This window comes from Protomyctophum bolini (genome assembly GCF_963924005.1).
Source record: "Protomyctophum bolini genome assembly, chromosome: 11".
In the NCBI taxonomy this organism is placed as follows: Eukaryota; Metazoa; Chordata; class Actinopteri; order Myctophiformes; family Myctophidae; genus Protomyctophum; species Protomyctophum bolini.
This window is the reverse complement of record NC_137872.1, coordinates 41,012,948-41,031,652: the sequence shown is the minus strand read 5'-3', so window position 1 is coordinate 41,031,652 and position 18,705 is coordinate 41,012,948. Positions and strand designations below refer to the sequence as shown.

The 18,705-nt window shown below is 41.8% G+C and overlaps 2 protein-coding genes across 2 annotated transcripts; both read left to right on the top strand.

The window, feature by feature from the left end:
• Positions 1–2,519: 2,519 nt before the first annotated feature.
• Positions 2,520–9,850, top strand: LOC308323510 (tripartite motif-containing protein 16-like). Its single transcript, XM_080775238.1, is given in 3 exon segments — positions 2,520–2,799; positions 2,805–2,958; positions 6,517–9,850. Coding segments are annotated over 3 exon segments (2,754 nt in total). The 5' UTR covers positions 2,520–2,574; the 3' UTR covers positions 8,892–9,850.
• A 6,961-nt stretch (positions 9,851–16,811) lies between these two features.
• On the top strand, positions 16,812–17,417 carry LOC308323509 (protein rapunzel-like; the record flags this gene model as incomplete). The annotated part of the gene is made up of 1 exon (XM_080775237.1): positions 16,812–17,417. The coding sequence occupies one exon, from the start codon at positions 16,812–16,814 to the stop codon at positions 17,415–17,417; it is 606 nt and encodes a 201-aa protein (XP_080631363.1).
• Positions 17,418–18,705: the final 1,288 nt, after the last annotated feature.

Below are 18,705 nucleotides of genomic sequence, written 5' to 3'. Positions count from 1 at the left end.
AACGAGTGGCCCAGGAAATGAATAGCAATGCATTTTGACCATAGGCATTTCTTAAATTATTAATTTAAAGACCTTTTAAGCGTCGTACGAAGCCAACTCTTGTCGTGACAAATCATGACAACACACACAATATTTTGGACCAAACAAATAATTAGAAAGTAGAAAAAACGGCAGGTTACAACACTTTTTTTGTTGTTTTTCTTTGTCAGCGGACTCATATAGGTGTGCTTACACAGTCTATGGCTTACACCCTATGTGAACCTATAAAGATCTGACATTTTTCTCATGCAAAAAACATGCAAAGAATTGTAAAAAGTAAATACATAAGTAACTGCATTAAGCTGGACATGTTGAAGTTTGGACTACATTCCTAACACAAAGTAGGAAGGAAGTGTGGAAGGAGTTAGATATCAATACATTTAAAAAAAAAAGTGCCTGCATTTCTACAGTACAGAACCAGTGTGTGTTGCTGGAGCATTTCTAGACTGTACAGAATAGTGTGTGTTGTTGAAGCATTTCTAGACTGTACAGCATAGTGTGTGTCATTTGATTTTGGATTCACTGCTACCTCGTGGGCCTTACGGTGTACCAAATAAATTAGGTATGCTTCCATACATGGAGGTCGTGTAACTGACATCCCAGGCCCCGTGTCCTTCAGAGTAGGAGTGTACCTGGACCACAGTGCAGGTACTCTGTCCTTCTACAGCGTGTCTGACAACACCATGGCGCTCCTTCACACAGTCCACACCACGTTCACCCAAAACCTTCATGCTGGATTTTACCTGGAAACACCGCTGAGTTGTGTGAGTAGAATTACTCACCCGCGTCGAATGTTATCAACCCTCTATATTGCTTTTGTTGCGTCTCTCAGCATATAGTTTCATTATAATGTTGTTTTTCTCTCAGCCTGCTTTGTGAGCTCATAGATCAGCTATTTTAGCTGCTGCATGATGATGTATAATATATATAGGGCCATTAAGTGGTTACTAATCTATTTTCACAATATAATTTTGTTCTCTTGTATATATTCATACACACTCTTGGCACCATTTGTCTTGTCTTTTATGGAATTGATATTCCATGTGAAATATCGATTACCTTTTTCCAGATTCTTTATTTTCATAATTCATTTTTAATGTCATAAACAGTAACCAACATGATAATATTAGCAGAATTAGAATGTAGAGTAGCCTATGGCAACTGCGCCGACCTAAACGGCAAAGCATTGCAGAGGGTTGTGCGGACAGCCGGACGCATCAGCAGATGCGCTCTCCCCCCCCATCCAAACCCTGTACGATGAAAGCTGTGTCAATCAAAGCTTGAGGAATCATGAAGGATTCAAGCCATCCCAACCGCAGACTTTTTGAGTTGCTGCAGCATGGAAAACGGTTTCGAAGTCTCAAAGCTACTGGAAATAGACTAATTATTTTTTTTTACTTTGGGAAAACATGTACATATTAATGATGTAACAATAACGTACAACCTTGAACCTTGAATAAATGTCTATTGTTTTATGAGAGTACTTTGTCTTCATATCTGTCACTACTGTGGAGCACAACAGAGAGGCGTTGTATGCTTGTAATATCGACTATTTAAAAAAGTCCCTCATTAATATATTTTTAAATGCAATTCATTATGTTAAAGTCACAGCCATCATATATTATCGGAATCACTTCTGCTCAGACATATAACCTCATTTTTGTTACATTTAAGATTGAACAAACAATACAGAAACAAACAACCACAGAAAAGATGCACACAAACTAGAACTAATAATATCCTGTAGGCCTACGTGTGTGTGTGTGTGTGTGTGTGTGTGTGTGTGTGTGTGTGTGTGTGTGTGTGTGTGTTTGTGTTTGTGTGTGTGTGTGTGTGTGTGTGTGTTTGTGTTTTATGTATTTGTTGTAAGCTGTGCTGCTGTGCATGTCCTCTACTGATATTTTCTGTCTTTGCTGCTGTTGTGAGCTCTGCTCTATCTTAATTTCAAACTGACTATGTATGACGTCCATACAATGTGAATGTGAGTTTGTGCCATAGACTCGTTTGTGCAGGGGCGGAGTTTGATGCTGTGAGCTGCCATTGGCCCGTTTAGTGTGTGTGTGTGTGTGTGTGTGTGTGTGTGTGTGTGTGTGTGTGTGTGTGTGTGTGTGTGTGTGTGTGTGCGTGTGTTCAGATCAGAGCAGTGTGACTTCTTTCCTTTCCCCTCTTTTCTCGGTTGTATTTCAGTTTTAATAGACTTATTTGGAGAGAGAAAAACTGTCTTGTCTTTAGAAGTTCATCAAATTTTAATTTAGGTTTTATTTCCAACCAGTTGGTTACTATTTAATTCAACAGTGGATCATTGAACCCCCCCCCCCCCCCCCCCCCCCCCACAAACACACACACGCACACACCAAGAAGAACCTCCCATTTCCTTGTCCTGTGATATCTGTCGCTTTGATTGGCCCCCTCCCCCATCACACACAACTGTTTGGTCAAACCACGTGACTTCCATTGGAAAATGAGGCGGCCATGAAACACGGACAGGACAGAGCATGTTCGTCTCTTATACTCTAAGGTTCGTCTGAATGTATCATGTCTGTACGAAGCCTAAGAAAACTCAAGTTGCGTTTTCTTATGAACGAGTCGCTCGTGACCGACACATCACTAAACGCAACCAAACTAAACTCTTTCAGTCAGTCAGGCGGACGTACTGAAATGGCGCAGCAGGGAGTTCAACTGGACCAGCAACAGTTGAGTTGTTCTATCTGTCTGGATCTACTGAAGGATCCAGTGACTGTTCCCTGTGGACACAGCTACTGCAGGACTACTGCAGGAGGTGTATCGAGGGATACTGGAACCAGGACGATCAGAGAGGAAGGTTCACGTGTCCACAATGCAGAGACAGCTTCGTCCCAAAACCTGTTCTGAAGAAAAACACCATGTTGGCTGATGTGTTGGAGAGCCTGAAGAAGACCGGTGAGACTAATTAAAGTTATCTTGTGTAAATACAGTTCACTGTCTGTCAGATATAAACCAATAAAGAGATGGAACGTTTTATTACAAGAATATAAAAGGCTAACAAGGCAGTGTAGCAGGCTATCTTGAGGGGGGGGGGGGGGGGGGGGGCGCTAGTGAATCAGTGTGTGTGTGTGTGTGTGTGTGTTCCCCCTGTTCCCCTCACTGTATATATACTTTTTTTCCCTTTTCGCTTCCTATATGATGAATTCCTGTTCTGTTCTTTAACTACATAGAAGTGTCTATTTGTTTGTCTCTAAATGTTTTGATGAATTGAACAATGTGGACCCTGTTGTAAACAAGTGTAAGGCTTAATTGGGTCGTCCACTCACAGTTAACAGTCTTTGTATTGAGTTTGTGCTTGAAATGTACTGTAATTCTGCAAACTGTTAATAAAGATTTCAATCAATCAATCAAAAGTGTGTGATATGAAATGTGAGCTTTAATCATATTCAAGTGCTTTTGGAGAGAAATGAGACGGACTCCATTCAGTCACTTCCAGTAGTAGAGGCCCTGCAGAGGGGTAGCCGACTAGCCGCAATTTGCAACTCTAGATTTTTGAGTGGTGCGGAACAGCAATGTCTGTGTTCACCTATGTGTGTCTGTGTTGGTTAATGAGCACCAGTATATGACTGAGTAGTGAGTACCAGTAGGGGCGCTACTGTTGCCTGCTAATGAGAGAGTTCACACAGGTGTGATTTTTTAAGAATGGGATTAATCTTGAGTTGCAATACCCTCCATTGACTCCCAACTCATCCAATGTATGTTTGCGATATGCTTGTCTTAAACAACGTTAAACTCACCAACATTGCAGCTGTAGTCTATGCTTGAATTATCCTCTTTCAATCTGCCGAGCTTGTTTTTCATAAAAATCCCCTGTAGACATGTTATGAGCTACTTTCTGTCAAGAAGAAGAAATGTTGGAGTTTGGAAGCGCTCGTTTTCTATTAAGGCGTCGCGCTGCTGCCTCCTGCATTATGTGCAAATGCTAAACAGATGGCATGCAGGGCCATTCAGTGACTTACGACGAGCGCTTCCAAACTCCAGCACTCTTGACAGAAAGTAGCTCATGACATGTCTACGGTGGATTTTTATGAAAAACAAGCTCGGCAGATTGAAAGAGGATAATTCAAGCTTGGACTACAGCTGCAATGTTGGTGAGTTTAACGTTGTTTAAGGCAAACGCAAATTGGATGAGTTGGGAGTCAATGGAGGGTATTGCAACTCTAGATTAATCCCATTATAAAAAAAACACATCCGTGTGAACCGAGTGGTGCAACTCCCCTCTCACAGCATGGACAAAGGAAGAGAGGGGGTGGGAGGTGAGAGGGGAAGGGGGGGGGGGGGGAGGAACAGGTGAAAAGGACTCTGTTGCTCTCACAGCATGGCCTAGCCCTGGTCTAGTGATCGACCGATATGGTTTTTGGCCGATATTTACGATTACCGATTAGTGGAGAATCAAAAAGCCCGATAGCCGATATTATGACCGATATTAATTTAAGTAAAAAAAAATTTTTTTACAGTAACATAAATTCTAACACAATAATTCCTTTAAATGCATTGGAGAACATTTATTGCTTATAAAAAGTTAGTGCAAGCAAGAAGCACCAACATTGTTTTCAGTAACAACCCCCCCCCCCATCAAATGCAGCTTTAATTTAATTAAAGTGCAAACATGTACTGTAGCAGAATATGGAACATAGTGCTGTATGAAGTGCAGGCACAGGCTTAAAACATTTATTTAAAAAAAAAAATCAGTTTATTTATCCAAATTGGTGATCTACAAGCCCACAGCACATTGCAGCATGACATGTTGAGAGCTTGTAGATCTGCTGCCCAAACTCCCCAAAGCCATGTGACCTTGTTGTTTTTACTCCACCACTGAAATTTGTCACTTTCAAGATCATAATTTTATAACAATACAAGACAATAGCCTTGTATGTCTCAAAACACTGGCCTACCGTTAAATTATTGTCAACTAAATAAATATGAATTAGAAATTAAGACAAATATTGACAATGCTACTGATTGGTTCATTCTTCATTGGCTTGCAGTTAGTTATTGCACATAGCCAAAATGCAATAATAATAATAATAGGCTGGTCAGGATGGGGGGGGAAAGTTGTCCTTTTAGAAAACATTCAGTTGGCTCGCATGCATGCATGCACGCACACACACACACACGCACGCACACAGCATGTGGTTACGCACCCGCGCGCGCGCGCACACACACACACACACAATCAAAGAACCGTTTACATCTGCTGTAAGTTTGCAGCGTTAGCATAGCAGCTAGCGTTGGCTAATGTAGTTCTACCACTGTTACACCTTCTGTCCCTCTCAGTGTGGATTTTATTTTTGTTAATGCAAGATGAAAACAGCAATGCTTATGGTTACAAGGTTAGTATTACTCCTTCTAGCCCTGGTCCTCTCTCTTTTTACTCCGTGTGTGTGGAACTGGGAGGGAGGGAGGATCAGCACAGGCAGAGCGTGCTGTGCTCTGTGTGTGTCTACTCCTCGGTGTTACAGACACGCAGCTAAGCTATATACATCTCCTTACAACCGTACTCTACCGGATTTTCAATGAGAGTGGAGTGGTTGTTGTACTTTTTTGCGCATTTATGACAAAATATAATAATCGGCTTCGATTATTAATTTTTACCACCGATACCGATATTAATAAAAAACATGAATATCGAAGCCGATAATCGGCCGTGGCCGATTATCGGTCGATCACTACCCTGGTCCAATGCTTACAGCGAGTGTCTCTCACTGACGCCTTGTGGAAGTACCTTCCACAGCCCACTGGTCATATTTCCACTCCCGTGCGCTGTTTTTTTAATACCAGCAAATAAACAAAACGACGTAACCACTTACCGAAATAAAGCCTGCTAGACCTTGGTAAAAGTCTATTCTCGAACCTGGGAAGCGTCTCAGGTCCCCAGTTTCTCTCTAAAATGCACTATTTTAATCATTAAATAAAATGAATCCAGCCAGATTGGCGCGGGTAAAACCCGGAAATGCCATAGTAGAAGAAATGACTCTGCCCGGTAAATTCAGCGTACATTGCGTTATTAAAATGACACAAAGTGCATTTTAGAGAGAAACTGGGGACCTGAGACGCTTCCCAGGTTCGAGAATAGACTTTTACCAAGGTCTAGCAGGCTTTATTTCGGTAAGTGGTTACGTCGTTTTGTTTATTTGCTGGTATTAAAAAAACAGCGCACGGGAGTGGAAATATGACCAGTGGGCTGTGGAAGGTACTTCCACAAGGCGTCAGTGAGAGACACTCGCTGTAAGCATTGGACCAGGGCTAAGCATGGCCCAGAGCTTCAAAGGTGAGTCTGTATAGACTAATTTCAATGTATTCAAATGAGCTTTGGTAATGGCAAATTCCTCGTTACTAGGCAGCCAAGTCATGCTGGCTCAATTAGGTTACCAAATATGAGGGTACAGGCACATACAAATGAAATACATTTTTATCAAATTCATAAATGCATGTCAATCAATCTTTCAACAGGACTCCAAGCTGCACCTCCTGAGCACTTCAACGCTGGACCTGGAAATGTGGCCTGTGATGTCTGCACTGGGAGGAGACTGAAAGCTGTGAAGACTTGTCTTCAGTGTCTGGTCTCTTACTGTGACACTCATCTGCAGCCTCACTATCAGTCTCCTGCCTTTAAGAAACACAAGCTGGTCAAAGCCTCTGGTGAGCTTCAGGAGAACATATGCTCTCGTCACAACAGGGTGAGTGAGCTTTTCTGTCGGACCGATCAGCAGTGTATCTGTTCTCTGTGCTCCGTGGAAGAACACAAAGGTCACGATACGACCTCAGCTGCAGCAGAACGGACTGAGAGACAGAAAGAGCTCCATACGAGTCAGCAGAACATCCAGCAGAGAATCCAGGAGAGAGAGAAAGACGTGAAGGTGCTTCACCAGGAGTTGGAGTCCATCAACCACTGTGCTGACAGAGCAGTGGAGGACAGTGACACCATCTATGCTGGGCTCATCTCTTCCATGGAGAACAGACGAAGACGATCTGAGGTGAGGGAGCTGATCAGAGATCAGCAGAAAAGTGAAGTGAGTCGTGCTGAAGAACTGAGGAGGTGTGTGGAGCAGGAGATCACTGAACTGAGGCGGAGACATGCTGAGCTGGAGCAGCTCTCACTCACAGAAGATCACATCCATTTTCTACAGCATTACACCTCATCCCTCTCAACGATCAGTGGATCTACACACCCAGTCAGCAGCCATGTCCGTCTTCTGAGATACTTTGAAGATGTGACTGTGGCCCATTCTAAGATGAAGGAGAAACTAGAGGACATTTTTACAAAGGAAGGTGCAAACGTCTCAGAGACAGTGAACAGAGTGGATGTTTTACTGTCAATAGGACAAGAACCGAAGATCATAGCTGACGAACTAGAGGACATTTATACAGAGGAAGGGACAAATGTCTCAGAGACAGTGAACAGAGTGGATGTTTTACCGTCAACAGCACCAGAACCCAAGACTAGAGCTGAGTTCTTACAATATTCACGTCCGATCACACTGGATCCAAACACCGCAAATCAATGCCTGTCTTTGTCTAAAGGGAACAGAAAAGTAACAGTGATGGACAAACCACAATTGCATACTGATCACTCGAAGAGATTTACTGGAGTGTGGCAGGTGCTGAGTAGAGAGGCTCTGACTGGACGCTGTTACTGGGAGGTAGAGTTGAGTGGATACTGTGGCCGTATAGCAGTCTCACATGAAGACATCAGCAGAACAGGTGATGGTGAATGTGGATTTGGATCCAATGACAAATCGTGGTCTTTAGGATGTACCAAACAAGGTTATAGTTTCATACACGGAGGTATTGGAACTGACATCCCAGTGTGCCATGTGTCCTCCAGAGTAGGAGTGCACTTGGACCACAGTGCAGGTACTCTGTCCTTCTACAGCGTGTCTGACGACACCATGACGCTCCTTCACACAGTCCAAACCACGTTCACCCAAAACCTCCATGCTGGACTTTGGCTTTATTCATCACCTGGAGACACTGCCGAGTTGTGTGACCTGGAGCAGCTCTCATTCACAGAGGAATTCCAATTCCAAGTCCGAGAGCGTTGCTGCTCTCTTGAATCTACACCAGTCAGCAACGATGACTGGGTGTATCTCAGCGACCAGAGATACGTTGAAGATGAGACTGTGGCCGAGTCCAATGTGAGAGACAAACTAGAGGACAGTCTCACAGAGGAAGGGACAAACGTCTCAGAGACGGTGAGCAGAATGGATGTTTTACTGTCTACATCACCAGAACCCAAGACCAGAGCTGAGTTCTTACAATATTCACGTCCAATCACACTGGATCCAAACACGGTACATGTAGACCTGTCTCTGTCGGAAGGGAACAGAAAAGTAATGCATATGAGCGAACCACAATCACACCCTGATCACCCAGAGAGATTCACTGAATGTTATCAGGTTCTGAGTAGAGAGGGTCTGAGTGGACGCTGGTACTCTGAGGTAAAGTGGAGTGCACTCGTTGTTGGAATCGTTGCTGTAGCAGTTTCATATAAAGATATCATCAGAAAAGAGTTAGTTTGGAAAAGTGGATTTGGATTCAATGATCGGTCGTGGGCTTTATGGTCTTGTCCCAATGACCGTTTCGGAATCATGCACAGAGGCTCTAGTACTCCCATCTCAGGCCGGGTCCCTGTGTCCTCCAGAGTAGGAGTGTACCTGGACCACAGTGCAGGTACTCTGTCCTTCTACAATGTGTCTGACACCATGACGCTCATTCACACAGTCCACACCACATTCACCCAAAACCTCCATTTTGGATTTTATCTTCATCCAGAGTATGACAGAGGAGTCACTGCTGAGTTGTGTGACCTCGAGCGTGCGTTGTGAGCTTGTAGATCAGCTATTTTAGTATGATATGATGAAGTATATTAAAGTAGTTAATGTAGCACAACACTTCAGCAGATGTGCTCTTCCCCATCCAAGCCCTGTACGATGAACGCTGTGTCAATCAAAGATCGAGGAATCATGCAGGATTCAAGCCGTCCCAACCGACTGTTGCTGCAGCATGGAAAACTGTTTCTTAGTCTCAAAGCCACTGGAAATAGACAAAACTTTTCTACTACAGGGAAAACATGCGAAAAGCTTCTTTCTCTGAACAATCAAGATGCATGAACGAACTGATAAAAAACTAGAGTGAAACACACACACACACCTGACAACACACACACCGGACCAGACACCACACACACACACACACACACACACACACACACACACACACACACCTTTGCCCTCTTCTCGCACTAGTGTGGTCGAATTGCGCCTTCCTAAGATAAATTTGTTGTGCATATGGTTTACCTAACTTTGGAAAACATGCACATCATGTACATAATGATGTAATGTAACAAAGTACAACCTTTTCTTTTATGAGAGTACTTTGTCTTCTTAACTGTCACATTGTGTGCTTGTTATCGGCTATTTAAAAATGTCCCTCTTTAATATTATTATTTTGATTGTGATTTATTAGGTTCAAGTCACAGCACGTATCGGAATCACTTCTGCTCAGACCTAATTTTTGTTAATTTTGAAAAGTTGTGAAATGGGACATTCTGCTGCATGAGTACTTTTTACTTTTGTACAGTTTCCTGTACAAAAGGCCTGTTTTGATACCAATAAAAGTACTGGTCTAAAATTAATTTGGAATTCCGGACTTTTACTAATTAACAGTATTTCTACATTGCAGTATTGATACGTTAAAACGTGTGAATACCTTTTTTTGATTATCAATCCATGACCAATATGTTGGACGTTTCTGGCTCGGCTAAAATGCCGTGGGTTTTCTGCTCGATGATGTAGCGATCATCTTATTTGTGAAAACATTTCAGCGACGGTGTGAGATGATCTGCAAGGAAAACGAGCTCAGTTGTCTCTAGGTTGTTTTAACTAAGGTAAAGTTTATTTTATTATCCACCACTTGTACCAAAAAATCTTAGACAGCCACTGCTGGCGCAATACAATGTTTATTCTTCCTTGTAATGTATTGTGTGAAACGTTGACGTTAATTTTTTGCGATCGCATATTGCTGACATTAGTGCACCTTTAGTTATTAATAATACAAACAAAAGTAGTCTCATTAGAATAAAGGGATTTAATTAAAATAGGCTATCGCACATGTGTGTCTTCTCCATGTTCTCCCAGATAGACAGTGCGCGCACACCACAGAGTCAGAGTGCATGCGGGTCGTGCATGCGCCTGCCTGGATGCGCATGCACACACGGTTCGCGCGGACACCGTGAAGGGTTAACAGCAGCCTGGCTGCCACCATGACCTCAGATATCAGAGTTCACATGAGGACAGAGTCGGTCAGCGTGCTGTTGAGCAAACGCAAGACTCACTGAATGAGGGGGTTTCATCGTCTCTCTTTGGAGAAGCCCCTCTAATTACACAAGTTGACGCACAATGTAGAGGACCCCCAAATGTACATGTATTTTGCCACAGACCCCCAGGAGAGGACCTTTCAAAATTATTCCAAATTGTTCACATTTTTTAGTAAAAAAACCAAATTGGTTAAACTGATTTTGATGATATAAGCAATATTTCTGGGAACCCCAGAGGGTCCCTCGTCCCCACTTTGAGGACCACTTGCTCCATGTGATTTTAATGACGGAGGTTAAACCAGTGTCCAGGTGTGCCTTGAGATTGTGCAACAACAACCACCACACAATTATGAAAGCGATCTGTCTCTTCTTGCAGAAGGTGTTTTGTGGACATGGGTATTGAAAGCGGTGTTGTTTTTGGCGGCACGTTTTAGTCATAGTCTCTTGCATAGTTTTAGTCGCATTTTAGTCACCCGGAATGTTTTAGTGTTAGTCGACTAAATGTCATAAGATTTTAGTCGACTAAGTCCACAGTTGATTTAGTCGACTGAAATGTATTCTGGCGGGCCTCGATGCCGTCGTAAATGACTGTGTTTACACTTGCTGAAAATAGCAGATCTACAAGCTCACAACGGTCACTCGTGAGCTTGTAGATCTGCTATTGTCAGCATGCAACCAAGTGTAAAATGACTTATAGGCCTATACTGGATCTCTTGTCCACTAGTCCCCTTCCTAACATTTTAGTCTAGTTTTTATTTGAGAAAGTGAAAAAAGGTAGTAGACGAACATTTTTCGTCTTAGTTTTAGTCGACAAAATCAACATTGATGGGTATTGCAGCGTGTGTCGTTCTCTTTGCAGGTTATGTGGACATGAGTAGGCTACACCGTGTTCACCGTGACTATATAGAAGTGTCTATTTGTACGTCTCTAAATGTTTTGATTAATTGAACAAGGTGGACCCTCTTGTAAAACAAGTGCAATGGTTAATTGGGTCGTCCACTCACAGTTAACACTAAGTCTTTGTATTGAGTTTGTGCTTGAAATGTAGGCCTACTGTAATCCCGCAAACTGTTAATAAATATTTCAATCAATCAAAATACAAAGTACTGTACCTGCCGTTCGCCCTGCTGGTGGTGCCGGACAATGAGAAGAGGAGGTAGATGCTGAGTTGGGCCAGGGTGAGCTTTACAACCAGTCTGTTCTCAAACTTTTTCATCTCGAGGACTTTCACATCTACATTTATTAGCCCATGGACCCCAATAATTTATATTGTAAAATCACTGTTTTGACTGGAGACTATATGTTGCATGTATTAACGTGTCTATGTTACATTATACTATGACGTGTACTGTATGTCTCCCCCTGTGACTGCAGGCCAGAGATGATGATGACAAGCCCACAGTGCCATCTAGTGGAGGAGTTTGAATATAACCCTTTTCTACGTATGGATATGTCTATACCAGTTATGGTTAACTTGGTTAAGTGTGTTTTAAATATACCAAACACACCAGTAAAGATCCTTTGTTGATTTGAAAATGGGCAAGCCTAATTTATTCTTCATGCTGTAAATCACACTTTGGGTTAGATAAGCCACCATTGTCAATATAGACCCATAAAGACTGTAGTTTTTCCTGGCTGGACTCACAGGTGAACATCGGGTGACTCTTAAAACTATTAAGTAGTTCAACAAAGTTGTTTAACTCATCTAGATTACCCTGGAAAATACAAAATGTCATCAATAAATCTATAATATTTCAGAATTCGTGGGAGGTGCACGTTCTTATCAGGGTTAAAGACAAAGTTCTCAAAATAACCCATGAAAAGGTTGGCATAATTAGGCGCACAAATAGCCTATACTGACACCTGAGGTTTGCAAATAAAAATCCCTGTCAAAGCAGAAATTGTTGTACTCCATTACAAAGGTGACTAGGTCAGCAATACATTTATTAGGAGGATTGATAGTCTGATCCCGGTTTTGTAGAAAATGGTTTAAAGCACTCAGAGTGCAGTAAAAGTACAAATATTGGCTCTGAGATGTAGTGGAGTAGAAGTAACAGTACTGGAAATTGGCAATACTCAAGTAAAGTACAAATACCTCAAAATATAAGTACAGTACTTAAGTAAAAGTACTTAAGAAGCCCAAGGAGAGAGTCGCCCCGCACCACGCCATGCTGGCTTTAGAGTGGGGGCTCCTAGGACCCTGAGCGAGAGAGAGAGAGAGAGAGAGAGAGAAATAAGCAACCAGGTCTACCAAAACAAGCCCAAAAGAAGAGACTGTAGTAGGCCACATATACGCACTTTATTAAACCTATACGCAGCGGCTATTTGAAAATAGCTGATCTACAAGCTCACAAGAGTTAGATCTGCTATTTAAAAAAAAAAAAGTGGACTAGGCCTAATATTTGGAAGCGTTTTAACAACGTATGGAGGTCCCTGTCACAAAATGTTTTCCCGATGGGGAATAGGCAGAACAATAACATGTTACTAGTCATTTACTACAACCGCAACCACCCACATTTGCAATAGTCCGGCCTAAAGTATTGTCTATATACAAGCATTAATGAATCCACTTGCTGAACGACTGTCGGTATTGGGCAATTTTTCATTTGGGGTTTCTTGTGATCCATTAACATCCTATGGCAGGCAAAAATGTCAAACTTTCCTAACTTTGACAGCCAGGCTATGGCTGTTTTTTGCCCAAGGAGTGTATTTTGTGCAAAACTAATGCTTGGAATGGATTCAGAATCATGTCACTTCTACATAAAGCAAAAGGAAAGTTTGACATTTCTGTCTGCCATAGGATGTTAATGGTAGGGTCACAAGAAACACCTATACAAAATCCCAATACCGACAGTGGGTCAGCAACGCACGCACGCAAAGACGTTTTGTGTGGCGTAGGGACCACAGTCTAGTGCTACACACACGCGCGCGCACGTTGTGAGCTCTTATCAGCTTTTATTCCAAACTGACTATGGATGACGTCGATACAATGTGGGTTTGTGCAGGGGTGGAGTTTTTTTATTTTACAGTATCTTCTATGGTGTGAAACATATAGTTCTTTAATATCACCTATAGTACCGTTGATCTTACAGTATATGATGACTTTTCAGATGGTCGACATTTCTGTATTATGAATCCTTTTTTTTTTAGTGGTCGTCTTTTTCTCTTTGAGAAATTGATTTTTGATTTTCATGAGCTGTACAGTATATCAACTGACAATATTGTCTGCCCCAACCTTCTGAATTACTGCAAATTGTGACTCTATTAGTTGTGTTTTGAGGATGTCTTGAAACCTTATTCCAAAAATATATATATAAATATTTAGATATTTATTAAATACTTAGTTTAGTTTAGTTAGTCACCAGTCTACGGTTGGTAAAGTTAGACAGCCAGACTTCAGCCAGTCCTCAGTGCTCGCTTAGAGTTAGACAGTTAAACGTGACATCACTCCGTTACTATGATATTTTCTCTCCTCTGTGAACCTGCCATTGACACAACCTTCTCTTCTCCTCTCCACTGTTTCTGGGACCCGCGCTCTGTGGAGCTGCAGCAGCCTACGGATCCCTACACTCTCTTCCACACGCGTCAGCAATGTGCTGTGGATTTTTTAACAGTCAGGCTATGTCGCGCGCACGTGCACGCGAGCGATCACTGATTGAAATAACCTCTTAAATGTAGTAGACCTAATATTAGCCAACAATATACTGTATATCAAATGTTATTCTATTTAGTTGCATAAATAGAATACTTTAGGCGTTAGTATAATACTAGTGTTTGTGTTTTTCTTATTCATTTACCTTGCATCTCTGTAATTGAATTAGTTCATCATGAAGCCAGCAGCCAGTGTGACTTCTTCAGACAACATCTGACTGACACCTACAGTAGACTACTTAGCAGGTCGAGACGACTAGACACAATTAGTAATGCATAAGTCTTGACATAAAGGCCATTTACCCAATTACTAGGCTACGTTTGAACTTAGTGCGAGGTGGTGCAACCACCTCTTGGCCATCACCATTGATATTCATCCAAGCTCAGTCTTTCCAATTGTTTCAAGCTGTGACACATGTTTTGTTAGCGAGGTGCGAAAACTGTGAATGGCTGTGCGGGCGGCACCCTGGGCAGCCCTACTGTCAGCTCACCCCTGCTCCACTCTCCCACTCTTAGCTGCACTAATTACCGCCGACCGGTATGCATATGTCTTTTCAGTTTTATATTTTCACTATATTTCCTATAACTCTCAAATATCAAGTTTCCAGTGTTCCACATTGGGTGTGCTTTGGATAAGATAAACCATTGGATAAGCTTTCATTTCTGTGTCTCAACTGTCCTCAGGTTTCCACATTTGAAGACAAAAAGGATACATTGAATTGCACCAAATAACCTTTCTCTGTATATCATACTGTTTTACATATTATTATATTATAATAAAGGGATTTAATTAAACTAGGCTATCGTGCATGTGTGTCTTCTCCAAGTTCTCCCAGTCAGACAGTAGGCCTACGCGCACACCACAGAGTCAGAGTGCATGTGGGTCGTGCATGCGCCTGCCTGGATGCGCATGCACACACGGTGCGTGCGGACACCATGAAGGGTTAACAGCAGCCTGGCTGCCACCATGACCTCAGATATCAGAGTTGACATGTGAGGACAACACAAGACGCCCCTCTAATTACACAAGTTGCAAGTTGAAGCACAATGTAGACTAGACTCACTAGAGGACCCCCAAATGTACATGTATGTATTTTGCCACAGACCCTCAGGAGAGGACTTTTCAAAATTATTCCAAATTGTTCTAATTTTTTTGTAAAAAAAACAAATTGGTTAAACTGATTTTGATGATATAAGCAATATTTCTGGGAACCCCCCTCAAGGACCCCAGAGGGTCCCTGGTCCCCACTTTGAGGACCACTTGCTCCAAGTGATTTTAATGCCGGAGGTTAAACCAGTGTCCAGGTGTGCCTTGAGATTGTGCAACAACAACCACCACACAATTATGAAAGTGATCTGTCTCTTCTTGCAGAAGGTGTTCTGTGGACATGGGTATTGAAAGCAGTGTTGTTTTTGGCGGCAAGTTTTAGTCATAGTCTCTTGCATAGTTTTAGTCGCATTTTAGTCACCCGGAATGTTTTAGTGTTGGTCTAGTTTTAGTCGACTAAATGTCATAAGATTTTAGTCTACTAAATCTACAGTTGATTTAGTCGACTGAAATGTATTCTGGCGGGCCTCGATGCCGTCGTAAATGACTGTTTTTACAATTGCTGAAAATAGCCGATCTACAAGCTCACAACGCGTGACTCGTTGTGAGCTTGTAGATCTGCTATTGTCAGCATGCAACCAAGTGTAAAATGACTTAGGCCTATACTGGATCTCTTGTGCACTAGTTCCCTTCCTAACATTTTAGTCTAGTTTTTATTTGAGAAAATCGTCAGTATATTTAGTTTTAGTCATCATAGCTAATTAGTTTCCATGTAGTTTTAGGTCAGTGGGAACGATACCAAGACCGCTAGGTCCTGGTATCGTTCTCAAAGGGCACATACGGACGAAAATCGGAATCCCACCCCACCCCTTTTCCCCCTCACTGTGTATGTTTCTTTTTTCCTAGTTTCTGTTTGTACGTCTCTAAATGTTTTGATGAATTGAGCAAGGTGGACCCTCTTGTAGAGTGAAATTATTGGGTCGTCCACTAACAGTTAACAGTCTTTGTATTTAGTTGTGCTAGAAATGTACTGTAATTCTGCAAACTGTTAATAAATATTTCAATCAATCAATCAATCACATTTAGAAATACAGGAAAGCTATAACCATTTAATATGCCATTTTCTACACGGTAAGTAAATGTTTCATTTTGTCATTCTTGGTAAGTGAATAACGTACTAAGAGCAGAAAACTATCCAATGCATTCTTTGTCATCACTGCATGTCAATACATGCATATCCGCTCAAAGAAAGGCAAGCAATCTGATTGGTCAGTATCTTCAGGAGGTAGCCAAGGGCGGCCCTTTAAAAGAGCATCTGGCAACAAATTCACGTCATTGTCATTTTGAAACTGTGGTGCAACGGACACACATATTATAGTCAAGACATATTAAGGCTAAAGTGTCGCTGAAGTTGTTTCCGAGCAGGGATTGGTGGGAAGAAGAAGAAGAAACTACACAGATTGGTACTTTGGAGAGGGAGATTGTGAGAGAAAAGACATCACCTTGTCCAGGACCAAACCCTTACTCATTCTGAAGATAAAGGATTATTAAGACATCTTTGTGATCTTCAAAAGAAGAATTCTTATACTTCCATATTGACATCACTGCATAGAGACTTCCATGGCGAACTCCCAGAAGCAGACAGCCGACAGGACCATCACTGATGCCATGCTGAAGGAGGGCGTGGTAAAGGTACTGGATTGTGTGGTCGCCATCTCCTCAGTACTAACCATGGTGAACCCTATTTTCAGTGTGGCTAGCTCCCTTATCAAGTTGGTGCGGGGAGTCGTCACAGACGATGATGCCATCAGCGAACTCAAGAGTGAGTTTGGCACGCTCAACGATACCATTGACTATCTGACCCAGCAGAACAGCGACGCCTTGTTGCAGATGGCGAAAAACACTTTAGATGTCCAGTACAGTCTTAACGAGCAGAGGATTGAGGAACAGTTCCAGAAGTACATGGAGATGCGCAAGGCACAGCTCAGCGGTAAGCACCTGACGAATAAGACGGATGACTTTAGGAATACCTACGAAATTACATTACATGACCAGAGCCTGCAATCCTTCTACGATGGTGTGGTAGGCACGCCTGCAGTCTTCAGAAAATCAATCCTGGGGCTGGAAGTGTCCCGGGGGCGCTCACGTGACGACACCATGGAGCTTCTCTGCCGTCTCACAATCCTCTTCTGCAAAGGCCTCATCGCCCGCATGAGCTACGCTGCTATCATTGAAGATACTGAAGAGGGCCTGATGTTGGAATGGTCCACGAAGATGAAGAATGTGCAGAATAAGATGGAGGAGGCTCGACGTGCAAGTGAGGAAAAGGAGACATGATGATCTCACCTCTGCTACCTGTTGACATGGATGATGTGCAGAATAAGATAAAGGAAGGAGTATGTCTGATTAAAAAACACTTACCATGGTAACTACTTTCTCTTTCAAAATGTTTCCAAAAATAGATAAAATTGTTCATCTAGAAGCTCACAATGCATCATCTATTTTCACTACTTTTGCACAAGACTGTTTTGTATGGCAAAACAGGCCATACATTTACAAGAAAAAAAACCAAAAAGTTTAAATATGGAGATATTAGGTTCCTGCCAGACTATGATGATATTGTTGTATATTTTGACATTAGGTCTCTCAAAGTATATCATAATTTAACTCCAAAATCAGCCTAGGAGTTTACATAGAGAAGCTGAGTTACTGACATGCCCAAATGGGAGTCAGGATTAGAATTGCTTTTAACCTAAACAATGCTTTGTTTAGCTTCTGATAGAGAAAGACCAAGGGCCAGCCATCTTGCTTTAAGGTGAAGACCCATGTTGGAAGATCTTTGTTCTGGGGACAGGGGAGGGTCATTTTACATGCAAGCTGTCCACACACACTATCCTATCGAAAAAGTAAGCCCCATTTTTAGGTTAGACCCACTATGGGCTGTTTGATGTTTGTGGAATAAAGCATGGGAGTTAGAGAAGAACAGAGGACAGAGAGAAGAGGCGCTCTGTGCCCTACTGCCCTTGGACAGGGAGGCCTAAACATGCTGTAACTGGAACTAATGAATGTATAACTATATGGAAGCTGTTTTATCTAATAAATGCATTTCAACCAAGTGGCTAAACCAAGGAATTGGTAATGTAATACACAAACCCTGAGTACAAGATACGACAATTATGTAGACAGTTATGAAATGTTCTTTTGTATTCGTTGATAATCAACAGTTATTTGTTGCAGTGTTAAATCCTAAAGTGGTAAAATAAAAGATACATGAGAAATTTAACACCAACAAGAAACTTGGGCCAACTGAAGACACTCAGGTTGCCCTCATATGTGTTGTGTAAGTGTATAATGTGATCATGTGTATGTATACAAACAATAAAGTAGTGAAACCACATCAATCTGCTCAGATCGGTCTGTCTATCAAATAAATACAAACTAAAAATACAAAGAAATGTATCAGAATTTCTTTTAGGTGTATATAATATTTTAAATTTTAAAATGTAATAGTCCTACATACTAGCAGTGACATAAGTAAATTCAAAAACCTGTGTATTTTACAATATAGTAATGGCATTTACAATTTACAAATATGTACGAACAAACAAAGTTAAAGTTCATACAC